This window comes from Podarcis bocagei (assembly GCF_964188305.1).
Source record: "Podarcis bocagei genome assembly, chromosome: 7".
Taxonomy (NCBI): Eukaryota; Metazoa; Chordata; class Lepidosauria; order Squamata; family Lacertidae; genus Podarcis; species Podarcis bocagei.
Genome location: NC_138132.1, coordinates 65,198,840 through 65,225,079, shown reverse-complemented (window position 1 = coordinate 65,225,079; position 26,240 = coordinate 65,198,840). Strand labels below are relative to the sequence as shown.

The window sequence follows — 26,240 nt, the reverse complement described above, 5'->3', positions numbered from 1 at the left end:
TTTTTCATGTCACACCGTAACAGTTTTCACAGTAATATCGCATACCCACTCTGTGGCGCTAGTCCCTTCCCAGTGTGTTTATCATGGATCTGTAATCAAGCTGAGTTGTGCTCGTTTTCATTGGGGACGGGGGATGCCATCATCTTACTCAGATGCATAATAAGAGTGGGGATAGAGGCAGCAGTGGCTGTTAATTTCTGACCCAGCCCCCTTAAACTTTCCTTCTGGGCTGGCTGTCTTCGTAGAATCTTAGAATTGTAGAGTTGGAAGGGACCCCAAGGGCCATCTAATCCAATTCCCTGCAATGCAGGCATCTCGGCTAAAGAATGCATGTCAGGTGGCTATCCAACCTCTGCTTGAAAACCTCCAAGAAAGGAGAGTCCACAACCTCAGGAGAGTAACCTGAGCCCTGCCAGAAGAAGTGCCTGTCCATGCTACTTTGGGGCCATGAATCTTTCTCACTCTTGAGGGCCACATTCTTCTTCAAGCAGACTTCTGGGGGCCACATTGCCAGCAGTGGCCAGGGCCACGGTCAAAAGTGGGTGGAGCAACAGGCATGACTTTGCACAGTAAGCTTGTTTCTATGCCCCTCTCTATCCTCCAGGCAAGTAAGAAGCTTTGAGCCAGTGTGGCATGGTGTTAGAATATCAGACAAGGGCCTGGAAGACGGGGGTTAAAATCCCCACTCAGACATGAAGCTTGCTGGGTGATCTTGGGCCAGCCATTTGCACTCAGCCCTAACTACTTCACAGGGTGGTTGTGAGAACAGTATGGGGAGAACTATGTAATCCGCCTTGAGCTCCTTGGAGAAAAAGGTGAGGTGCAAATGTAATTAATCATCATCCCCAGAATTTAAGGGCATTTCAGCAAGGCAAAAACGCTCACAGAGGGTGCAAAGCAGAGCCTGTATAGGTGCGTCTCTAGGGAAAGACCCAAGAGCCAGAGAAAAAAGTGTGGCGTTCCACATTGGACCCTGTGTCAAGCTTTCTTACGCTGGGTTGAGATGAACTCGGCTCCAAATTAAGCTGAAGGACCGTGCTGTAATCAGAATTTGGTTTAGCAATGGAGGATGCTCCCATATTTTCAAGACTGATGGGAAACCCTTAACTACCATCAACCCCAGCGGGGTTCAGTGAAGTTCAACAAAGTTTTGTGGATGGGCATAGGCTCCCCATCACTCTCTTAAGGCGTTCGGCTATTCTTAAGGTCGTGATTTCTGCATAGCTGGTAGTTTGAGGGAGGGCATCAGAATGGCAATTTGATCCATTTAAAAATAAAACCAGGATTTGTGTTGGGGTGGGAGAATGAGAGGTCCATTAAACTAGAGCATTTAACGCGTTCCCAGCGAATGTTTATGTAAGTGAGATTTCCAGAGGACCTTCAAAAGATTTTTCACGGGCCCCTTGAGGGTCAGGGGGGAGAGGAAAGAAATTAGCCTAATATTAACAGAGAGCAGTTTCCAGCCTCTCCTGAAGCCGGCCCACCCTGGTGCATGTATATACGGGATCTTGTGTGGTCTTTCTTCTCTCCACCAACGGCCCCTGCCTCCTGAAAGCCTATGGTCAATAACATTCAAGAGTCAAAGGTTCAGGATCTCTAAATAAGGGCAGGCTTAATAGGATTGTTTTGAAGTTTTTGCTTAAGAATACTAGAGATCCCTGAATCAACGACTAAGGATGCAAGGGAGCCCATTGAGCATCAAGTCCTGCTCCCTCCCATGTGGAAATCACAGCTAAAGAATCCCTGACAAATGGCCATCCAGCCTCAGTTAAGGAACCTCCAGTGTAGAAGAGTCCACCACCTGCCAAAGTCATCCGTTCCACCGTAGAGCACTTTTTACTGGCAGAAAGTTCTCCCTAAGGTTTCGTGGGAATCTCTTGTCATTAGAACCCATTGGTTTGGGCCATCCCCTCTGAAGCAGCAGGGAACAAGCTACCATGGGGCAGCCCTTCAGATATTTGAAGATGGTTTTCACATCACCTCTCAGTATTTTCTTTTCCGGGCTAAACATACCCAACTCCCTCAAGCATTCCTCATAAGGCGTGGTTTCTAGACACCTTTATGACCTTGGTCAACCCACATCTGCACACATTTAGCTTGTCAGTATCCTTAAACTGTGGTGCCCAGAACTGGACACAGGACTCCAGGTGGGGTCTGACCAGGGCAGACTTCCACATCATTAAAATAAGAATCTGATTGCCCCACCTAATCCAGCAATTTCCCTTGCGCTAGCTTGGTTTGTTGTTTGTTTTTTCTACTTGATGTACGGCTGCAAATTAGGCAGCCAAATTTGGAGGGTGACCGTCCTGTACACGTTGCCGTCCTCGTTGCTGGAATACTCAAGTGTGATCTGCTGGCAACGAGGCATTTTCCTCCTCCTCCCTGGAGCGAACGGGGACTTTTGTTACCGAGAAAACCATGCAGCCGATCTCTGCATAATGAAAGACTCAGCCTTGTCAGTTGCCAGTGTCGTTTTTCAGCCGTAGACCACACAAGAGTCCTGTAACTCGACAAGGTCCTGCGGAGTGTCTGCATTGCCGGGGAAAGTCCCCCACCTCGGTTTATTGGAGCTTGGGATTTCCAGGGGATACATCTTCCCACTTGGGGTGATCCGGAGAAAAAAAGAGAAGCCTTAGCTGAACGACAAGGCGAGCTTTTTTGTGGAGTTCGTTCTCTCCCTTTCCAAGGCTCTGTAACGAAAGAGAAGGTGAGAGAAGAGGCGCCAGGAGGTGGATGGCAAAGCCACGAGGAGGAGGAGACCATCGCCTCTCGGCCTCCATCGCAGGGAGGTCTTTGGCCTCTGGGTCGCGGCGGGGCCTGCGTGCCCCCCTTGCCCGCGGGCTGCTGGCACCAGGGCCTTCTCGACAGCCACCGCTGCCCTTCCAGGCCTGGGCAGAGGAAAGGAAAAGCCACAGCAGCAAGCCTGCCAGGCTGAGTCCAGGAGCACGGAATGGTTCTTCTGCTCCTTCCCATCACGTGAGAAGAGTCCCTGGACATGGCGCTCTCTCTCAGAGCCTCCTCTTGCCTCCGTTGCCCAGTGGGCGGCACTCTGCACCCTATGTGTGGGGAGGGCAGCTGCTCCTGCTTGGGGAAGGCCTCGGGCGCAGAGGAACCGGGCCGCCCCACACGGCCCACGGCCCACAAGAGCCTCGGAGAGATCGGGCGTCGGAGGCAGAAGAAGAGCCGGACTGTCTCTCTTCTCGGGATAGGCCTCCTCAGCTTGACCCTGAGACCGAGCAGCGCATCTTGGACTGGCTGGAAGAAGTGAATCACTGTCTCTTCTCAACGCTGAGCTGCAGCGTCAAGCAGGAAGCAGAGGCGGACACCTCCATCAAAATCATCTACCAGGGGGACTGAAGCTGGGGAGAGGCACTGTTCTCCACCTTGATCCCCCGGGGCCAGACTTGGCCTCCAAGCAGCAAACTGACTTTGGAGGCATGCTTAAACTTTTTCTCTCACTCAGTTTGCTCCAGAAGTCCTGTTCCGTCGCCTCACACCCTCACTGCTTCAAATGCAGCTGGACGAGTTTTGGGGTGGTGGTTGTTGTTTGGTTAGGTTTCTCTTTATTTTAGCATTGTCTAGGCTGAGATGTGTATGGATAACCCCCTCGTTTGAAATTTGCCTCTGCTGGCAACACATGTCACTTCCTCTCAGCTTCAGTTCCCCCACGCTACATGTACAGTATGGGAATAATAGTGACCTACCTTTCAGGGTCATTGTAAGGATTGCAGGAAGTTATGGTGTGTGTGAAATGCTTGAAAGCCCTGAATGACAGAATTTACACTGTAACATACTGTAAGTCTCCTCCTTCCATTGACTGGCTGTAACTTTTTTTCCAAACAACTCTTTGCGCCTGCTGATCATGCTCAGCTGAACAGTGATTGATTATCAATTTGATTGATTGTTGACATCAATTTGTAGAACGAACAGAGGGATTTCTCTTGGAAACAATATCTCAGGGAGAGGGGGGGGAGAGGGAGAGTCAGAGAGAAAGAGAGAGCTCTTTGCCCTGTATGGGTGGGACTGGCTTTTAAAATATTTAAAGATTTTATAAAACAATATTATAAAATAACCCCAAAACATTAGGAAGAACTGCCTGACAGTAAGAACAGTTTGACAGTGGAATGGACTGCCTGAGAAGGTGGTGGACTCTCCTCTGTTTGAGATTTCTAAAGTTTGGGTGGCTATTCTTTAGCTGTGATTTTTGCATTGCAGGGGGTTGGACTGGATGACCCTTGGGAACCCCTTCCAGCTAAGATTCTGTGACCAAAGGTGATACAGACAGCAACTCACATTTAAAAGTCAGGATCTGCTGCATCCAAGGTGAACGTGAGAACCTATGTCTCTAAAGAGGTGGTTCAAAAAAACCAGGAAACAGTGAAGTGCAGAAGGACCTAGGTGAAATTTATGGCAGCTCCAGTCAAAATAGTATCAGAGACCAGAAAAGCTTTCTAGCCTAAATCTGTCAGGTTGAACACTCCAGGGCCAGATCAGGATAAGGCAACTCCCTATGTTGTACACCTCTGCCTGCAGAATCCAGTATAACTCAAAAGTTTGCATCCAGCTTTCGAAAGAAGGCCGCCTCTCACTTTCTGTGCTTTTGGTGGGGGCAGATCTGTGCTCCCCTCGCAGAGGGCAGCAACCCACCCTGCTAGCTCCCTGCCCCGACATTCCAGTGGCGCGAAGGATGCTATCTAAACACGCCGCGCAGCTGTGCTGTGGGAGCCCTGTGGCAGGCGCATTCCTGGGCCGGTTTTCAAAGCTTTGCCCAGAGGACTCCTCTCGCGCTCTGCCCGCACGACATCCGAGGCTCGGCAGCTCGGAGGGCCCCTTGCTACTCTTGGACGGCGGCCAAGCTCTCCCCTCCTGTTTATTTTGGCAGGGCTGGGGCCCTCCTATCAGAAACACACAGAATTCGCTCCTCTTTGGAAGCTGGTTAAAGGCAGGAACATTTACACACACACACACACACACCGCCTCTTTTCCATTCCCAATCTCTTCAACTGCACCTCTGGAGGAAGCAGTCAGGGAAGGAGGCAGAAGCAATGCTTCAGCAGATCCTGGTTAATGTGCCCCAGTTTTTACCTTTTTTCTGGGGAGCAGCAGCTATTAGTACATACCCTCCTACATTTCTGCAATGAAAACGGGAACACCCTATTCCATACTAATACTAATTTTATTATTTGTACCCCGCCTACCGGACTGGGTTGCCCCAGCCACTCTGAGCGGCTTCCAACATACATAAAAACATTAAACATTAAAAAAAACCTCCCTCTACAGGGCTACCTTTGGATGTCTACTAAAGGTTGTATAGTTACTTATCTCCTTGCCTCGACTCCATACTCTCCAGCATTTCTCTGTTGAAAATAGAGACGTCCAAAGGAAAAGGAGGACATTCTGGGATCAAATTAGAAACCAGGGTGACTTCTGTAAATCCAGGGGAAAACAGGGACACTTGGAGGGTCTGTTAATACTGTGTTGTGGAGGGGAGAGTTGCTCTCGCGCTCAGTCCTGCTTGGGGGAGGTATTTGGTCTGCCATTGCGAGAAGAGGAGGCTGAGGTAAATGGGCCATCCGTCTGATCCACTCAGTCTTACGTTCTTATAAACTGAATGATGGCAGGTGATTCAGGGCAGAGAAAAGAAAGTAATTTTCCACACAGTGCGCAGTTAAACCGTGGAACTCCCTCCCACAAGAGGCAAGGATGGCCACCTCCTTGGATGGCTTTAAAAGAGGATTGGACAAATTCCTGGCGGAGGAAAAGGCTGTCGATGGCTACTAGCCATGATGGCTCTGCTCTGCCTCTACAGTCAGAAGCAGCCATGCCTCTGAATACTAGTTTCTGCAAACCACAGGAGGGGAGAGGGCTCTTGTATTTGGGTCCTGCTTCCGGGCTTCCCATTGGGGTATCTGGGTGCCGCTGTGAGAGCAGGCTGCTGGATCTGTTGGGCCATTGGTCCGATCCAGCAGACTCTTCTTGTGTTCTGCAGAGTTCCTGGAGACTGCAGCTTTCCAAGCAGATACATTTCAGTGATAGGAATAGAGGCAGCTTTTTCTCTAGTAACAGAGATCACTTTTTAGATGCAGGGCCACAGTCAGTGGCGTAGCGTGGGTTGTCAGCACCCGGGGCAAGGCAAGTAATTTGCGCCCCCTAATCCATGGATTTGCGCCCCCTAACCCTAACCCCCAGATGTTGCGCCCAGTGCGGCCGGCCCCCCTGCACCCCCCACGCTACGCCACTGGCCACAGTACCTCATAGAAAGCCGCTAAAATCATCTCCACTGGGCTCCTGTTGTCCTCAAACTCTTTCCATAACAGCTGGCCATTCTAAGAAACCAACTTTAAGAATTGGTGCCCACGTTTGCTTCGCTTTTCTTATGCTCTCCTCCTTCCTTCTTTCATTTTCTGTCGTGTCCTTTAGACTGTGAGCCTGTGGGCAGGGACCATCTTGTTTCTAATTTATTGTATGGGAACTTTTGGGGGTGGGGCTAAACAGCAGATTTACCACACAAAACCCCCTCTCCAAATAAATAAATTTGCCCTGCTGCTGAGTTGTATTTTGATGAGATGGCGGGACAATTGTTGTGTGTCGAGTCTCTCTTGAAACCAAAGTTGGAGGAGGGTAACACCCTCTTGGACAGACGTGGAGAAACTTGGGCACACAGGCTGAATGCGGCCCTCCAGACTTCTCTAGCTGGCCCTCAGGACTCAGGCATTACACCAGGCTTCCTCAAACTCGGCCCTCCAGATGTTTTGAGACTACAATTCCCATCATCCCTGACCACTGGTCCTGCTAGCTAGGGATCATGGGAGTTGTAGGCCAAAAAAACATCTGGAGGGTTGAGTTTGAGGAAGCCTGTGTTACACTTTGGAATTCCCTTCCTAGTGACATCAGCCAAGCCCCTCTGTGGTGTTCCTTTAGGCAAGGGGAAATGCAGATTGTCACTGCCACCCTTGCAGCGTTCAAACCAGCTGAATTTTCCTCCCAAACCTTCTGAAAGATGTGCACGTAGGGAACACACACAGAGAGAGGCACACCAACCCACACAAAACAAAGATGTGATCTTACAAATCTCCTTACAGACTAATATTCCCACAGATTTATTTTCTTATGCTTTGGCTCCCTCTTGTGGTTTTAAGATACGCTGCATGTGTCTGCAGAATACAGCTGACTGTTTGCCTATTGTTATTCCACATCTTTCATAACCCTACACGCTGTCCCTATTCTGGAGGCCCTTGTCCCTGGTAGATCATGGTCCTCGTTTGGGCCTTTTGTCCATCCCTTGTTAGAATGCTCTCCGTGAGAGCTGGTCCCATACGTCAAGGTTCAGCTGCCTCCCTAAACATTTACATCTCTAAAGAGGGTACATTGTTAAACTATGGAACTCACACCCACAGGACGCATCCGGTCAGCCACTGTGACAACAGGAGGCTGGACTAGATGGGCCCCTGGCCTGATCCAGCAGGCTCTTCTGGTGGTCTTATGTTCACCCTGTCTCTCGTGCGCAGGTGCCTATTTTCATGTGCAGAAATGAGAAATCCCCTTGCAATGTACTGTCCGCTGCTTTGTACAACACAGATTGCCGAGGTGTCTTTCTTTTTTATAAATACTAAAATAGTTTTTGTTTTTGTGTTTTTCATAATCGTTGCAAAGGTACAAGTGAACAAATGCATGTAAGATTGCTTCCCTAAGGCACGCCCCCCCTCCCTCCATGCGTTCAGATTAGATGCATATAGAGTCAGTAGTAATATAGTTTACATTTTGGGGTGTTAAATGGTTGCAGAAGATTGTTTTTCTCATCTGAATAGATGGTTTGAGAGGCTACCATGAACTGCTGGTGGTTTCATGGTTGCCTTGCCCTTTCTAGTGTATTGAATAAACACAGGCCATTGTTTTCTCAAAAACATCCTTGACCTTTGTGGGTTAAAAAAAATGAAAAGAAAACTTCAAATTGCTTTGACAGTTTTCCATGAGGACTCATTCCAACCAAGCATCCATTATTAAATTAGTAGCTCTTTTCCAATGCTAAGATAGAACTTGCCCAGCTGCTTTTGAACGGCCGCTACCGGGTTATGGGACGATCACATACAGAGAGAGTCAATCCAAAATCCAAAGAACAGCTATCCTCCTGACTTTTGGCTCGGCACAAGCCAGACTATTGCAGAGGGGGAATGAGGAACAAAGCACCCAGCTAAGTAGGAAAGCTGAAAGTAAGGAAAGTAAGGAAAAAGCTTTCAGCAAAATGTTGGGACAAAGCTTTTCCAAAACCAAATGAAGGACAAAGGGAAGAGAAAACTGGCCACACTCTTATACTCCTTTAACAGTCAAGGGTATTTACTGAGAGTTGTGGGGAAACCATTATTCATCTCACAGAGCTAGAATTCCCACCCGGACACAATTTTTGGGGTGTCCTGGTTCTTACTTATTGAAATATAGCAACCCTAGTTAAACCTCTCTGAGAATTGTAGCTCTCGGAGGGAAATGAGATTTCTCCCAGCAACCCTCAGCACCCTTAACAAAACTACAGCTCCTAGAATTCTTTGGGGAAAGCCACGACTGGTTAAAATGCCATGGTGCTGCTATAAATATGTGATGTGGATGTGCCCCAAGGCATGATGAATTGCTGCAGTATATTTTCACCTCCTGACAATAATACTCCAGGGAGCCAGCCGGCCGGCTGGCCATGCCCATTTCCCGGATACCGTTCCATCCTGCCTTCCGATTGTTTTCTTTTTCCAGCTGATAGCTAGCACTCTCTGGGTACTGAGAACACCCAGTGCTCATTGAGCTGTTTGTGTGTGTGGATCGTTCCCTCTTGTTTCTCAGGGGGGTCCATTTTAGCAGCAGCCCTATTGTTGCTTTATCACCTGAGGTTGCTGCTAGAGTGAGCTGAAGCTGTAATAAGATGGAGACTACAGTGAGATAGACATTGTTTTCAAACCTGAACATGGGTTTCTCCATTATGGAGAATGAGCTGATTGGTACAAAGCCAATGATCTATCCAGCGAGGCTGCTGTCGCCTGCAACTGGTCTGACTCTGAGCCTAGGTGAGAGACGGGCGGAGAGATACCACCCATTCCCAGCCTGGTCCCTTCTTGTTCTTTTGGCAGAGGTCTCTGGGATGAGCTTGTAAAGCTTGTCTGGTCACTCTCTCTCACTCCCTGTCCTGGGATTAATTTATGGTGCATTACTGTAGTCATATGGCAATTTATCAGCACAAATAGAGTGCGCTGATGCGTAATTACAGGCCGCACATCTGGCAGAGCAGAAGCACGTGCTGAGATGTTTTCTCTTCCACATCTGCGTGTGGGGCAAATGAAGCAGCAGTCTTCCTTGGTGAGGTAGCAGCAGCAGCTAAGAACTTAAGTCCTGGGTTCAAAACTCGGCCCAGCTCCAAACTGATTAGGGAAGCCTTGAGGTAAGAACCAGGGTTAGTCAACTCTGGGGCTGATGAGAGCTGGAGCCCAATGACATCTGCAAGGCACTCCTGTGCAAGACATTGATCTCTCGTCAACTACATGGGGATGATAATGCTGGCCTACCTTGCAGGGCTGTTGAGAACGTAGAGCATGAATTGGGTGCCAGCTCAAGGTGGTGGCATTCATTGAGCTCTCTTATTATTTGCTTGCTTGCTTATGTCCTGTCTTTCCTGTAAGGAGCTCAAGGAACTCAACAACCCTGTGCAGTAGGTTAGGCTGACAGGCAGTGATTGTCCCAGGGTCACCTGGTGAACTTCATTGCTGAGTAGGGACTTGAAGCTCGTCTCCCAGGTCCTAGTCCAACACGCTAACCACTACACCTAATAATTAAATGGGCCAGTCCTCATTGGGTGTCCCCCACCCCACCCAATTCCACTTCTGGACCCAGAGAGGTGAGAGGATCCCACTCATAGAAGCCAGTGACACTTGTTGCCATTTTGAAATGACCCATACAAAGCAGGAAGAGGTGAAATACAGCTGATGGAGGTTGTGTATAATCCCAATTTGGTGTCCCCCAGGTCTTGGACCAAATCTCCTATCATCCTTGTCCATTGGCCATGCTGGCTGAGGCTGATGGCAGCTGGAGTTTTAACAAAAGGGCCTTGTTAGTGGTGGCTCCCTCTCTATGGAACGGTCTTCCCAACAGGGGCATAGCATTGGGGGGGGGCAAGAGGGGACGTATTATTTCCAAAATTAACAGCCTGGCAATTTTATTCTTAAGTCTCAGCTGACAGCAAGAACATCTGGCAGAAAAAACTGAATTATTTGGGAAGGCTGAGGTTGTTTTAAATTGTTCTTAGGTGTTATATGTTAATTTATATTTTGTATTTCTGTTGTGTGTTTTTTTGTAAGGCCAATTAAATATTCTACATTATTTAAAAATGTGTTTGTGGGACAGGGGTTACTGTTTCTGCTTTTGCTTTATTTACTGGTTTTTTACTTTGTATTTTTAATCCTGTGAAGCACTCTGAGATCTTGTGAATCAAAGGAGGTACTGTATATTAATCTAGACGAAACAACATTCATCCGGAGTAGGCACACTTACAGAGCAAAGTGCTCTTTAGGGGACAGCAGAGCCAGGCACCCTGTGGAGCTGCAGATGACACCCATCACATGACCTGGTCCTGAGTTCAGGATTTACCTCCCATCTACCCCAAATCCAGAGTAGAAGCCTGGCTAGACAAGCAGTAGCCTTTGCATATTATTAGAAACAAAAGCAACTCAAAGGTGTGATTCCTGCATTTGCAGCGGGTTGGACTAGATGACCCCTGGGGACTCCTTTCAACTCTACAGTTCCGTGCTTCTGATTTTGCGGTGGTGCTTGCTCCCAGATAAAGAGGGATTCCAGGGCCACGGGCCTTCCTGAATTAACCAGCACATCCTTTATTTTATTTTCCCCCTGCGAGGGAGGTGCCTATGAATTTATATTGGAAATTCAAAGTTGCCTAAGGCAACTTTGGGGCTGGGGGTTGTGTTTGGGGGGGGGAGATGATTAGGAATCTGCTTTTTAAATAAAATAAAAATCAGTGGGTAGAGGAAACAGGCTCGTAAGCCAGCCCATCTCTTGTTCTGTGCCTAGCAAGCAATGTCTGGGCACATTCTGCAGCCAGCCAAACCCACAAGACACCCCCCCTCCGCCACCCACCAAACCCCCTCTGCACCCCACCCCAATGTTTTCTTTTCCAAAACTCCCTCCCCCATTTCCCTCGCCTCCTCTGGATCTGCCCCTTTTGGAAACTCTCTCGCAAGAAGTGAATCTTTTAGCACACAACTACCAAGGAAGAAAGAAAAAAAAGATTGCAGGAAAAAGGGGAAAAGAAAATAACACGATCAAAAAGAATAGGGAGGTTTTCTGGTTTTTTTTAAAAAATGCTTTTTTAAAGAAAACTTGCTTTATTTTTGGAGGCGGAAAGAAGAATCGGTCGCAAGAGGAAAAACCCTTCTGCTGCTCGCTCGGACCTCATAGAAAGCAACCCTCCGGCTGGCTGGCTTGGGTTGTTGCAAAAACCAGAAGTGAACTCCAGGCCGACCCGGAAGATTTGAACTGAGCTTTATAAGCACTCGGCGGGGAGGGGGGGGGGGAGGAAAAAAAATGCCCAAGCTATAGAGACTGAACTTCCCAAGATCGCCCTGGTAGGGAGTGTTGTCCTTTTTTTTTTTTTTTGAGGGGGGGAGTGTTTAAAGAAACCCCACTCCTTTTTGCCCCCCTCCTATTATTACCCGTCTTTATCTCTAGATATCTATACTCTCGCCTCATGTCTATTTGCATTAAAAGCGCCCCACGTTTGCCAAAACCTCTGCAATCGAAGGTGTGTATTCTTCCGATTACTGTGTTCTGTTATTATGGAGGAAAGGGCAGAGAGGCGGACGCGCTCTCCCAGGCCAGCTCCAAGCAAGGATTGGCGAGGTTGGAGGGTGGTGGGGTTAAACTTGTGGAGTGGGGGGGGGGCGAGAGAAGGGGCTAGATTGCAAATGTTGCAGCTCAGTAGCAACGCTGCATGCTTTTTTTCCTCTCCTTCCGTGGCTTTCTGCAAATGCATGTCAGTTTCAGGCTAAGATTGCAAAGGGGGGGAAAGAATTGGGTGGGGGGGAGAGGGTGCGTTTGCAAATTCGATGCGCGCATTTGCAGCAGGTCTGCACCGGAGATCGTGCGGGGGGGGCACTGTCTTCCCGGTGTGTGTCCCCCCCCTTTCCCCGGTCGTCTCTTCCTCCTCCTTATTCCGCCCCCCCCCCCGACGTAACTAAAGGTTGGGCGGGTGGAGATGGAGGAGGAGGAGGAGGAGGAGGCGAGGAAGAGGAAGCGAAACGGGGGTGCCCATTTTCTTCCTTTGCAGACGGATCTCTGGCTTGGGTTGCAATTTGCAAGCGGAGCATGTGTATTGGTATAGGAAGTGTCTTTTTTTTTAATAAATAAAAGCCGGGCTATTCAAAAGAGGGAAAGATTATTAAGAATATTACGTTAAATAAATAAATAAAACAAAACACCCCTTTGGTGCAAAAAGATCTCCGGCCAACAATGATTTAATGCAAATAAAGGCGAGGGCAAAAAGGAGCTTAATTTTTTTTCCTCCCGTTTTTCCCCCCTCCGACTTTCTAGTTTTGCGGCTGCCTGAAATTTTTTTTTTCCTCCTCTCTTCTTCCCCTCTCGGAGTCCAGGCGAAGCTTCCGATTTCTCCCTTTTTTGCAGATCTGCAGAATATGGCGTCCCCGTTTCTGTTTTAAAAATAAGCGAGGCTGCCATTTTTGTTTCCCCTTTTGTCTGCAAATTTTAATAATAATAAAAAAAAACTGTCTTGAGAGTGTTGGAGAGGCAGCCCAGGGGGGAACCGGGGGCACCTGAAAAGGGGTGTTTTGCTTTGTTCTGGGGTTTTATGCTTTTTGGGGAGGGGGGTTGGCGTTGTTGCAATCTTGCTTTGCTTTTGTGTGTGTGAGTCTGGGATGTTGCACTGTTGTTTTTGCTTCTTGCACTGTGAATTGCGTGTCGATTGCACTTTTATTTAAGGGGAGAGGGGGAAAAAGAAATGGCTGTTTGTTTATTTTTTTTAGATCTGAAGTTAACTTATGCGAAAGTTGGCTATGAAAATATTGCATAAAAAAGGACACCCCCTCTCTCCCAAGTTACTCGGAGTTGTACAGTTTTCTTTCCTTTTTCCCCCTTTTGGAATATTTAAGGAGTGGGGGGTGGGTTGTAACTGAATTTGTTGGTTCTTTTCTTTTTTCTACATGCCTTTTCTTTTAATGGGGTATTGTGCTCGCTTTCTTAAAACAGCTTTTGCAAATGCCACGTTTGCTGAGGAATAGTTTGGAAATTAGCTGTTTGAATTGGAATGTGGTATTTTCTCCTGGTGTGGAATCTGCAGCTTAAAAAAAATGTTGGAGATCCTGTCTCTCTCTCCCCACCCCCCTACCCCACTTTTGCAGTTCGGTAGAGAAAGGTCTGTGCAGTTTCAGAGAAACATAAGCTTTTATATGTATGTGCGTATATTTCTATTTAATGTCTCCATGTGCATTTGTCTCCCTGTATATGTGGTGTTTGGTCTAGACTTAAATTTTAAGATGTTTGGTGGCCGAATCTTGTGTGGGCTCATTTGCCATTGGACTTAGAAGCAATGTGTCCTAAGACAAGCATGGATTTATTTTTGGACGGTAGTGGGGAGGTGGCTACAGTGGTTGGGAAATGTGCTGGTTTTTAAAATTTTATTTATTGCTCCTCCAGTGGAATGGTGCCCTGTGCATGGATCTGTGAGGCATAACTCCACGTCCTTTTGTTCAGTTATAATATTTGCAGTTTGCCTTTTGGAGACTTTCTACCCAAAATGCCACAATTTGACCCACCCACCCCCAAATGCCGGCTTGGGTTAGGTTGGATTGGGTGGCTGTTCTTGAAGCGGGCCGGCAGAGAGGCCTTAGAAGAGGTGGAGACATTCTTAAGAGGCGGCACACAAGTTTTTGGGCCATCCTGGACTGGACATTGCTGAGAGAGGGGTTCAGACAGCCCTGGTGTGTGCATGTAGTTGATCCATTTGGCATCTTAAGACATTGGTTGCTTTTGTCGGTGGCAGAGAATAGGAACTTAGAAGGTCAGGTAAGACTCGGTGATAGAGATGATGTGGTTTTGGCTCTTCCTCAAGCAAGGCCGACTAACGTTGCTGTATGAGTTTGCAAGCTTTCGGGTCACAAAGAGCTCTTCTCGATAATACTGGACTCCTTACCCCAAGAGGAATTGGCTTGGTATTTCCTGTTCTGTGTTCATTTGGCTGTGTTCATGTTGCTGTTGTATTTTGGGGGAGGGGGCTCCATCTCTGAGAACTGGGCCCTCCTTCATGTTTAGGAGCTGTGGGTTCAGACCACGTATTCATGAACAAATACAGACCTGATGCTTAAAGTTATGTGATTATGGGGAGAAGCCAAAAGAATACCCCAGCAATTCCCAAAGTGTCTACTGCAGGAGAACCGGTAATGTGCTGCTAAGAATGAGAATCTCCAGGGAGGAGGTTGCTCGTTGTGTCTCTGCATTATTTACAACTCAGGCCTTGCTTCCTGGGGATGGGCAACTCTACAAAGTCTCATAATTTGGTGTGAGGGGATCATTCCCAGTGTATACTGGAAACCAAAATCACCAACACTCTAAAGGAGGCTGGCTGTTGCATCTCTGCATTGGTAACCACCTCAGGCTTCCAGTCAGGAGTCGCATCCCAAACAGTGACTCATGCAGAAGCACAGAAGTAGACTCCTGGGTTCGTAATTCTTAGAAAAACTGGTTTTGGGGTGCGGGAAGAATGAGGGCCTTATGTATCAAACGATGCGTTCGTGAACAAATTGGGCCTAATCCTGGTCGTGGATATATTTGTAGGGAAATGAATGAAGGACCTGGTGTTCAGTGCAACGCTTAATTTTTCCACCATTTACCGGTATAACACTGGTAGGAAAGCCAAGAAATGTTTGGTTTGCATGCTGTGTGCTTGCTGTTATTTCTCTTGTTCCCAACTTGACCCAGATGGGCTCCCTCATGGAGAACCTCCACACCCCACCCATCCTCTTTTCCCTCACAAAAATGGTCCATGGGGCCAAACACACCCCCTCCCCTCCAGAGAGTGACCAGCAACCAAGGCTTCGGTGGAGCCTTTTGTCTTGCCTCTTGCTGGAAGATTCTGTGGGAAAGGGCACTTGGTTCCCCTCCTCCAGCAGAGAGGCCTTGGCAAAGCAACTTATTTTGAGGGAAATGCTTCTTGTGCGTTCCCCTTCCTGGTGGGAGATGCTTAGGATGGTTGATGGTGTGAACTAAAACCGCCAGTCGATGAGGGCAAATGTAGTAAACAGCAGCGCATTGCCACGCCGAATACGGCCATTAAACCGAACTCACGGGAGACAGGCTTGTGGGAAAGGGCGACTGGGTTGCGCATGAGAGCAAGGAAACAGCTCCAGCATCATTCTTGTACAGGACGGTTGTTGTTGACCGAGCGCATGTGGGCCAGCCGGAGACGTTTGTTCCTTTCATTTAAACATAAGAACATGAGGAGAGCTCTAGTGGATCAGGCCAGTGGCCCATCTAGTCCAACATCCACTTCAAACAGTGGCCACTCAGGTGCAGAAACCCACAAGCAGGTCCCATGCACAAGCGCACTCTCCCCTCCTGTGGCTTCCAGCAGCTGATAGTCAGAAGCATTACTGCCTCCAGCCATGAAGATACAGTGGTGCCCCACAAGACGAATGCCTCGCAAGACGGAAAACTCGCTAGACGAAAGAGTTTTCCGTTTTGGAGGTGCTTCGCAAAACGAATCTCCTATGGGCTTGCTTCGCAAGACGACAATGTCTTGTGAGTTCCTACTGGTTTTTTCCCTCCCCCCCCTTTTTCTAAGCCGCTTATCAGCAGATCCAATCAGCAGATAAGCCGCTAAAAGCAGCTAATAGCGCTAACCCGCTTATCAGCTGATCCGATCAGCTCTAATAGCGCTAAGCCGCTAATCCTTCAATGGGCTTGCTTCGCAAGACGAAAAAACCGCTAGACGAAGAGAATCACAGAACGGATTCTTTTCGTCTTGCGAGGTACCACTGTAGCTGTTGTGGCTAGCAGCCATTTCACCCTCTGGAGGAGGGGTAGTGGTCATGGTTTAGGGCCCTTCGCCCACATCTTGGCTGACCAGAACCTCGTTGGGGATCTTGGTTGGGGGGGGGGCAACCAGTGTTCGAAATTAGCCAGGTGCGTTTTGCCTCAGGCGCAGGTCCACTTGCGACCATGTAGAGCTCTCGGGGGGGGGGGGCAGGTTGGTGACTGAGGAAAGCAAAAGGTCACTTAGAGAAGGATCTGGAATGTTTTCCTTGAAGCTTGGATTTGTTTTACTCTGCATCGTTTGATTTGAAGGTGTTTTTGAGAGCTGTTGATTAAAATATAAAGCGATATAGAAATGAAATTAATAATAATAATTATAACAACAACCACAAACATCAATGGAGAAAAATGGTGCCTGGACATTCTGTTGTGATGACCATAACCTAGGTTTAAGATGCCTTTGGCGATTAGATACTATATCTTGAGTTTCTAAAGCTGCATGTGACACTTGCATGGTTCCCTTGCTGCTCATACAAGGTGGATCCGCAGATGATCTCCCTTTGATCATATATTTAGTGGAGCAGGAATAGTGGAAAGAACTTAGCTCTGGGCTTTTTTTTCTCAGAGCGCTGATGTCTGCTGGAGTGCCAGGGTTAACAGATGAACCCTCCTGGTTCTGGCAGATAGATGAGATGATAATGAGGCTTTCAAGTTTTACTACCAATTAGTATAGACCAGTCTGTGCCAGCCTTTGAAAAATCTGGGGCCACAGTGCCTGTCATCCCTGACCATTTGGCCATGCTGGCTGGTGGTGGCAAGAGTTCAACAATATATGGTGGGCAGCAGATTGGAGGAGGCTGGTGTAGAGCGGGTGGAAGAATAAGGAAAATAATGGAGGAGATACTCAAAAGGCAGAGCATCTGCTTTTTATGCAGAAGCCCCTGGGTTCAGTCCCCAAATGGCGTCCCTAAGTTGGGCTGTGATTGTCGCCTGCCTTAAATCCTGGAGAGCGACTGGAAATTGGTGTAGACACTAAGCCAAGTGAACCAGTTGTCTGGCTCCGTATATACGCCGGTTCCCGTGCTCCTAATTCATGGTCGCAGTTTAAATGGCAAGACCTTGGGAGATGGTTTGCATTTCTGTTTAGACGTTAAAGAACGCATATTTAGCCTGGAGAAGACCGACATGGTCATCTTCAAATCTCTGAAGGGCTGTCACATCAAAAATGGAGCAGTCTTGTTTTCTGCTGCTCCAGAGGGTGGGAACCAAACCAGTGGATTCAAATGACGAGAAAGGAGATTCTGACTAAACATGAGGAAGAACTTTCTGGTGTGTTCAACAGCAGAACAGACTCCCTCAGAAAGTGGTGGACTCACCTTCATTTGAAGTTCTTAAGCCAAAGTTGGGTGACCTTCAGTCAGGGATTCTTCAGCTGTGATTCCTGCATTGCAGGAGTTTGGCCTAGATGACCTTTGTGGTTCCTTCCAGCGATGCAGTTCCAGCTTCCAGTGGGCTTGTCCTCAAATGTGTCCTCCTACAAGTTAGAGCAATGTGGTCCGAAGTGAGCTCCTCTGAGTTCATGGAAGTTTCATGGGTATAATTCTGTGTAGCATTGCAGTTGTGCTGCCTGGCTGATCAAGGTTGTGATCCCAGGTCCGCATCTGTTCGCCCGCCTTGCTGAAGCCAAATTCCAACAGGCTCACCTGTCGCCCATCTAATATTCTATGTCGCAGATCCACACAGCTGTCTGCGTTGATGCACTCTCCTTGGGAGCGTAGCTATGGGCTGGTTTCAAAACGAACCACTTCGTTGCTTTTCATGAAGTTTGAAGCTTGAGCCCCTCTCCCAATATATAGAGATAATAATGTGATGATGATGCTTAGCGGGTTTGCAGCATCCTGGAGTTTTAGGTACATGAATGCCCTGTAAGGCTGGCTGGTATTATCCTCTCTGTATTGCGGTTGGGGCTGAGGTTTAGGTGTTGGCTTGCTGTAGGCTGCCTCTTCTGCAGCTCACTGGCCATTGCTGACTGGGACTGATTGGAGTTGGGAGTCCAGGGAGGCACATGCAGAGGGCATTCAGGCTCCCCATCCCTGGTGTACAGATTCAAAAGCAGCTAATTCTCAGCTGTAGAATTAAGGAACAGGATTGGGAGCAGTTCAGAAGCTTAAGGACAACCTCTTTCCACATGAACCAAACCAGGTCTTGCATACGTCATCTGAGCCCCCTCTTTCGTGTGGCCCTTCCATGGGAGATCCGGGTAGTGGCAACACGAGAAGGGGCCTTTTCGGTGGTGGCTCCTCATTTGAGGAATACTCTCCCTGGGGAGGCTCTTGTTACATAAATTTAGGCAACAGGCAAAAACTTTCCTCTTTAGCCAGGCCTTTGGTCTTCTATAAGTCTGGCCTTTTAGAGTGTGGGAGAATGTTTTTAAATGTATTTTTAATGTATTAGTTTAATTTGTTTGTTTGTTTGTTTGTTTGTTTTGGTTTTAATGTATCTGTGGGGTTTTGTTTGTTTATTTGGTTGGAAGTTGCTTTGAGTTGCCTTTGGCAACTCAATTTAATAAATAAATAATCAACTCAATTCAATTAATAAATAATAAACAAACAGTAAATTAATAAACAAAACAATAAATGAATAATAATAATTGCAGGGTCATATTTCCAGCTCAAATGTTTAGTTAGTTGCAAGTTATTCCGGCATAAATCATACAGACTAGGGAAGACTAGTTAAATGTTGCTAGTCTCTAGTATTTGATATTCAGCTGCTCAATTTTTTTTAAGAAAAACCTCAAAGCAGTTTACAGAAAAGATGAAAGAATAAAACTATAACTAAAAAAAAAAAACTGGTGGCAAGAATTGAAGATATTCAGAAAGTTGAAATAACAAGACTAAAAGCAGATTTAAGACTTGCATCAACTTTCTCAACATCTGAGTTAAGCACCCATCTCCCATTCAGTAAATCTTGCCTACCCATGCATTAAAATTTTTTTTGGGGGGGGATATAAGTTTGGGAACCCTGTTGTTTCCCTGCTAATGGGTAGTTTCTCTTAAAATGTTGGGTTTGGGGCTAAAAGTGGCCCACTGTGCAGTTTCTGGTAGGCTCTAAGGCCTTCCTAGAAAGCATGGGTCCTATTGCGATTTTCCTGGCACGTGCTGAAGAGGCAAGCTGTTTTTCAGGGTTCATTTCAAGGCTTGGAATGAAAAGAAGTTGGCCTCTTCAGCGCATCATGCAGCAAAGTGACATTTAATTGGAAGGATGAAGAAATAGATGGGGTGACATGAGGATATTTGGGGTGCCATATAGTAGGAAGGAAAAGAGAGAGGGCCTTTCACATCTCTTCTGTAATGACCATAAGTCATTGTTCAAGCAAACCAAATATTTTTAGGACCCATCTTATTTTTATGGTTGCAAGTTATTTTGTGGTTGTGGTTTAACAGTCCTTCCCAGGGAACTCCAGGAATTGGTCAAAGTGGCATCCTTATGCTTTAAAGGAATGGTGTGGATGTGACCTAAAGTTCCCCGATTGCAGTGAGCCTACTCTGAGTTATGGCATCACCCAAAGTGCTTTGTACCCAGAGCAGATTGAGTTTATTTAGACACCTGGCAGAAAAATCCCAGAAATCCTGTCTCTGGCAGCAATTAATTAATCAAAGGGCTGACTACTTGACATCCCAGCCGATTTGCCTGAGGCAGCCACCTCAGCAGCCTGACACAGAGGTGGGGAGCCTGTGAGGGCTTCTTCCAGATGTGGTAGGCCTCCAGCTGCCATCAGCCCCAGAGGGCAGGACCAACTGCTAGAGGTGATGGGATCTGGAGTGCTTCAGGTTCCTCATCTATGCCCTAGGGTGAGTTAACAGAAGGAGTGGTTGCTTAGCAACCGACTGATGGGCTTCCCTATCAAGCCCAAGTCACTGGAAGGGTTCAGAAGAGAGCACAGGAAGTCTCTAGGGAACAACCCATAGGCTGCCTTTTGGCATTCCCTGAGAACATACATTTTGCTACCTAGTGCCTCAGCAGCTATTTTTACGCCAGGCTCGCCCACCTGTTCCTCAGCAGGGTAAACTGAGGTGGCTGGTGGGCCTTTCAGAGTAATTCTGCCTAATTCTGGTGGATCAGATAGGCTGCTCCTGCTGGAAGCTTACAGTCACCATTGACAGCCTTTTTCCCCCTCCCTTAATTTCTCTGAAACCTACCTCCACGCCTTTGAAGCCGCCTAAATTGGTGACGCAGCTCGGGCAGCACATGCCATTGTTTAACTACTTGATCCATTCTCTGGGAACTGCAAAGTTGGACTTTTGCAATGCTGTCTGCTTGGCTCGGAAGCTGCAGCCAAGGCAAAAATCAGCAGATAGGTTGTTAAGCAGGCCTGCTTGCCAGGGACGTGTCACACCAGTTCTAAAGGAGTTCCACCTGGCTGCCAATATGCCACCAAACTCAAGGTGTGTGCGCTAAAATTTAAAGCCCCGTGCAGTTTAGAATGCGGATGCTTGCTTTATTTATTTATTTGCATTTATTTATTTTTAAATATATGTTCCTTCTCTGGGGGAAGACCACCTGAAGCATCTCATCACAATAAAGACAAGTAAAAAGAAAAATTAGCGTAACTTAAACCAGGAAGGAATCCTAAGAATAAAACAGAAGGACAATAAGAACAGACTCAGAACACAGATAGCACCACCATATTCCAGCCTCCATCCAGTCAGTGGGACAGAATATCATTCAGGGGAAAGCCAATGAAGGAGCTTCCATAAAGCTTGGAGAGTTGCCTCCCAGCACAGCTCTACTGGGAGGGAGTTACAAAGGTGCAGCCTCAGATGCGGTGGAAGCTGTGTGTGGCCTCCCTGGGAAGCAGGTTCCGCAGCTGTGGTGCCACCACCAAGAGAGCTCTGCTTGAACCCCACCTGGTTTTAAATCATGCAAAGCGGGGACACCAGCAGATCTCAAAGAATAGGAAGATGCTGATGGATGGAGACGTTATTACAGGCAGGTTGGATCTGTGCCAACATCTGGAACCGAAGGCAGCTGTGCAGTTTGAGACCTTAAAAATGACTCACGCACGTGCCCAGACCTATCTATCTCGGTGATTTGTAGCTAGAAGGAAAAGACCTGCTAGCTGGTTGAACATTCCAGATGTTGCATTAGGTTCTAGGGGGCTCCTTGTGGACTAGGATGATATGGCGCTGGTAAAGTAAAGCTTTGCTTCTGCTGGAAGAGGGAAAACCTTTCTATCCTTAGAAATAATTTATTTTGCAGGGTTTACGATTCGGCAGTTTCCATAACCTTGACAAACTGTTCATCGAATTGGTGAAAATAGATTCATGCGACTTCGGGTCTCGAATGGTAGATTTTCTTGTGTTTGCATTATGCTCATTCTCTCTTTGAGTTGTATATTCAATATAATTTTTAGAAGAAAGGAAAGGAGAGAGTAGAAAACAGTTTTTGTAAGTTTCCTCCAAATGGAGCTGATTTTTACCAGGCCAGTGGCTATTTGAATGCCTGATGCAGTACAAGTGATCCAGAAGCAGAGTCCAGAATCTGGGCTTCAGTAGCTTGGGACTGTAGCCCTGTGTGTGTTTCCCCCCCTCCTTGAATGTTTAGGGTTCGTTTTCATTAGTAACAACCCTATTAGCCAGAAAGGCTAAGCTTTGCATTCATAGTCGGAGGCAGCATGCCTCTGAATACCACTTTCTAGAAATCACAGAGGGACAGAGTGCTGTTGCACTCATGTCCAGCTTCCCAATGGGCCATCTGTAAGAACAGGAGGCTGGACTAGATGGGCCATTGGCCTGATCCAGCGGGTTCACGGAATACAGGAGGGAAGAGCGCTCTTGTACTTGGCTCCTGCTTCCAGGTTTCCTGTTGGGGCACCTGTTGGCTAGGCTTGTGTGCAACTGCAGCACCTGTTTGTTGCAGAAAAATTTCTGACACGTTTTGAGGATGCACATTCTCTGTTGCGCCGGCTTTGGCATTATCCAAACTTAAGAAGAGCCTGCTGGATCAGGCCAATCCCTATCCACTCTCTCCATGCCACATTTAATTTTATAAATGTATTATTATTATTATTATTATTATTATTATTATTATTAATTCCCCGCCCATGTGACTGGGTTTACCCAGCCACTCTGGGCAGCTTCCAACAGAACACTAAAATACAATATCGTGCTGCCTCTCACTCGCCTTTTCTGTAACCTAAAAAGTCCCAAGTGCTACAGCATTTCTTCATGGGGGAGTCGCTCCATCTCCCTTAGATGCTTTTGGTTACCCTATTCTGACATTGTATTGGGGGGGGGGCTCTGAGACTGGCAGCCTGATGAATACACATGATATAGCACGCTGGAACGTGGGAGAGCCAGTGATAGTCCTACTCAGAGTAGACACGCTGAAATGAATGGACATTCCTGCCCTAGGTTCATTGAAATCCTTCTAAGTAGGATTTGGTTGGATACAGCCCAGGGCTGCCATCCACAGCTAAGTTTGGCAGCATTTGTAGTTCCAGGCCAAGGCTCAGTCTCTAGGGATTGGCTCCCTTTCACAAGAGAGGTGACAGGAGAGCTTAATTTGTTACTTAATCCTTTTAGAAGCGCCACCCCCACACCGCTTTTCCTCTCCAGTTGCTCTCCAATCTTGTGCTTAGTCTTTTAAATTTTTGAGCAATAATTTTTTTCTGATGCCCTGCCATTCCAGGTGCCAGCTCCAAGTTTTATTTATATACAGTGGTACCTCTGGTTGCGTACTTAATTCGTTCCGGAGGTCCGTTCTTAACCTGAAACTGTTCTTAACCTGAAGCACCACTTTAGCTAATGGGGCCGTTGCTGCACAATTTTTGTTCTCATCCTGAAGCAAAGTTCTTAACCCGAGGTAATATTTCTGGGTTAGCGGAGTCTGTAACCTGAAGCGTATGTAACCCAAGGTACCACTGTGTTGTGTTTATATCTCACTGTTTCTCTAAGCAGCTTGAACTGGCATGCACAGTTCTCCCTCCCCCACAAAAAAAATTATTTGCCTTTACCCCACAACCCTGTGAGGTAACTTGGGCTGAGAGACAGTGACAGGACCCCAAGTTGAGCTTCATGGCTGAGTGGGGGACTTTGAACCCTGGTCTGTCCCAGGTCGTAGTCCATCACTCAGACCTCTAACCACTACACCACATTGCCTTTCAAATTGGCACTACCCAAGACTGTGGGCTCCTTCGCCATTCATTTTTTCTTCATCAGTTCTATACACACAAGCGCTATTTCGAATCAAGTCTTTTCCTGCAGTCAAAACAACTCAGTTGCAAAACTAGAGAAAGGTGGTCCCGACTGGAATTTCCCTCCACGATTTGCTGCTCCCCAGGGCTTGAGAGGCCTCTGGACTTGGAGGTTCCATTGAGCTATGTGGGGCTTACAGGACCAGCCACAGCTCGAAAGCTCAGCTTGGTTCTCTCTCCAGGGGTTGGGCAGTGTTTGCCAGTGCATCCCTTCCCATCGGCGAACCTGCCATTTCTGCGTGGGGGAAAAACAAAACATCTTATTTATTTCTCTTTATTTCAGCAAGGCGAGACAGAGGGGGCCTCAAAAGCAGAGCAGTCCCACATGGGGCCCTAGCTTGTTTTAACAACAGTTGGGTAGGAGCTGGCGAAGGCCTGTGAAACCCCCAGGCCAGCCCTGGGCACTGGTGCTCGTACCTGCCTGCACCAGCGGGGGACCGTCTGCCGCCCGCCAGCCTGGAGCACCATCTTCACGTCTCCTCGGGCAGCTGCGGCCACCGGGCTTCCGAGGCCAGCCTGTGAGTACGAACCACGGCGCTGCTAATGTCTTCCCTTTTTGCAGAGCTGCAGCGGGGCCCTGACCTGCCCTGGCTGCGTGAACCTTGAAAACGACTCCTCTCCCTGGTATAACAGGCCCCCAAAAGCAGTCCTTCCTCTCAGTCCAGCCCATGGGCCAAATGTGGCCCTCCACACCTCTTGATCTGCCCCCCAGGACTCTCCCTGTGCCCTGCTTCATGCCCTTCCAAAGTGCTTTTGCCTGGCAGGGACTCTGCTAACGGCCTCTGTGCTTGCCTGGACAGAGAGATGGGCTACAAAGAAACTTGCAGCTTTTTGCATGGCTAAAATGTAAGCATTGCACGTGTCGTCTGGCCTTCTTTTGCCTCTGCCCACCCTGGCATTTGGCCCCTGGCCTTGTGGGCCGAAAATACCTTCCTTAGTCCTGGCAGATATGCTGTTGCATTGCCAACTGAGACCAGGAGCTCACTTGTCCAGCATTTCCGCTACCCTGCAGATCTTTTGGGTCTGCAGCTCCCATTGTTCCTCAGTGGTGGCCACACTGACAAGGGGCTGATGGGAGCTGGGATGCAGGACACCTGAAGGGGGAACCGAGATTGGGAATCCATCGGGATTCTGTTTCCCGTGGTGGCAAAGCGAGGTGCCTTTCTAGGAGATCTCAAGCAGAGTAGGAAGGGGATAGTTTCTTCCCAAAGTATCTTGGTATTCGAGAGGTATAACTGCATTGGAATGTAGAACATAGGAAGATGTCTTATGTGGAAGTCAGATCACCGGTCCATCCTAGCTCAGTATGGTCCGCACAGACTTGGCAAGTAGCTCTCCAAGGTGTCAGGCAGGGGGCATTCTCATACCTTACCTGGAGATGCTCTTGGGGACAAGACCGGGGGCCCTTTGCAGATGTTCCACCATTGATCTACTGCCCTTCCTCTAAAGGACATTTCCGCAAATTAGAGGTTATGTGCAGTTATTGTGGCTAGTAGATGTTAGCATGGAAGATTAGAACCTGGGTGAGTGGCAATCTCATCCCCAGTTTGAGCCCTCCCACTTTTTAAAAATAAATTAATTAAATTGTGGATTATTTTCCCAGCTGTTCTCACTTATTGAAATTCAACAATACTACCCACCTTGCACAGAAGCACCAAATGTCTGTTGAATTACATTTCACTTATAGGTCATTTCCACAAACAAAGGTATCATTCCACAAGTTGCCGTGTGTCCTCGGAGGCCTGTAACCACGTTTTATCGACATTGCATATAAAATAAAAGCATGCAAGGTTTATTGAAAAGTAGTGGCTTCCCCACCTGATCGACTCTTTCGGACATGGATTGCCGGTTTGTCCATCAGTATTAAGCCTTAGAGTTGGGAGGTCAAGATCTCAAACAGGTCTGCGTTCAGTCTCCCACTACACGGCAGTAAAAAAATTGGATTAATACAGTGGTGCCCCGCAAGACGAATGCCTCGCAAGACGGAAAACCCGCTAGACGAAAGGGTTTTCCGTTTTTGAGCTGCTTTGCAAGACGGTTTTCCCTATGGGCTTGCTTTGCAAGACGAAAACGTCTTGCAAGTGTTCCGATTTTTTTTCGCTCCCCCCCTTTTTCTAAGCCGCTAAGCCGCTAATAGCCTTTTAGCCGCTAATCCTTTAATAGCCGCTAAACCGCTAATAGCCGCTAATCCGCTAAGCTGCTAATAGGGTTGCTTCGCAAGACGAAAAAACTGCTAGACGAAGAGACTCGCGGAACGGATTAATTTCGTCTTGCGAGGCACCACTGTTTAGTAGATCTGGGGTTGCCAATACTAGGGATTGTACCTGAGGGTTCTTGCATGCAATGCAGGTGCTCTAAGCATGGAGCACACATTGCTTTGCATTTGTGAAGTCACTCTCAGAGCTTTTGGGGGCTGAAGAGATGGACAGAAATGATTTAAGTAAATGATCAGTAATAAAATTGTCATACGGACACTTTTCATTTTTGGAGTGGGAAACTGCCAAACTCAGCGCTGAATTCCTTTGCCCCGATAAGAAAATTCCTGCAGCACAAAGTGGGCGAGAGCAATCAGCCCTATGAGAGCAGGAGAGGCATAGTAGCTGCCCAAGGGTGCTGGGCTTTAGTGCCAGGCCTGGTCATAGTGCCTGAGCTAAAATGGGTTTGTATTGCATCTTTCTTTATGTGTGTATATATCTGCTGACCTGACTGTGAGGCCCCTTGGCTGTAAGGGTCCTCAAGGCAGGACTTAACCAGATGATTGCTAGGTCTTGCTTGCTTCAGATCAGAGGATGCTGTAGATCTCGCCCCGCCCCACCCCCATGTCGCTCCGTCGGTCTGCCAGGTCACATGCTATCTACCTCCTAAATTAGGCTACTGAAAAATAGTGGGTTTCGTGTAGAAGGTGAGACTTTCTTGGAAGGTTTTGAACTGGAAAAACATTTCTGGAAATGCTTTT

At 47.6% G+C, this 26,240-nt stretch overlaps 1 protein-coding gene across 11 annotated transcripts in view; it reads left to right on the top strand.

The window, feature by feature from the left end:
- Positions 1–11,536: 11,536 nt before the first annotated feature.
- The window catches only part of ZNF362 (zinc finger protein 362), a 31,990-nt gene continuing 17,286 nt past the window's right edge, over positions 11,537–26,240 (top strand). The window contains exons 1-2 of one of the 11 annotated variants that reach the window (XM_081204015.1): positions 11,690–11,788; positions 23,568–23,802. Coding sequence is in view for 3 of the 11 variants with exons in the window: in XM_081204007.1 (XP_081060133.1) it covers positions 20,278–20,474 (197 nt within the window). In the remaining 8 variants the exon portion in view is untranslated. Of the gene's footprint in view, positions 11,613–11,689; positions 11,887–12,186; positions 12,362–12,389; positions 14,717–16,227; positions 20,475–23,332; positions 23,803–26,240 lie in introns of those variants that run through there. The other 10 variants (XM_081204013.1, XM_081204012.1, XM_081204016.1 and 7 more) reach the window with 10 other exon arrangements.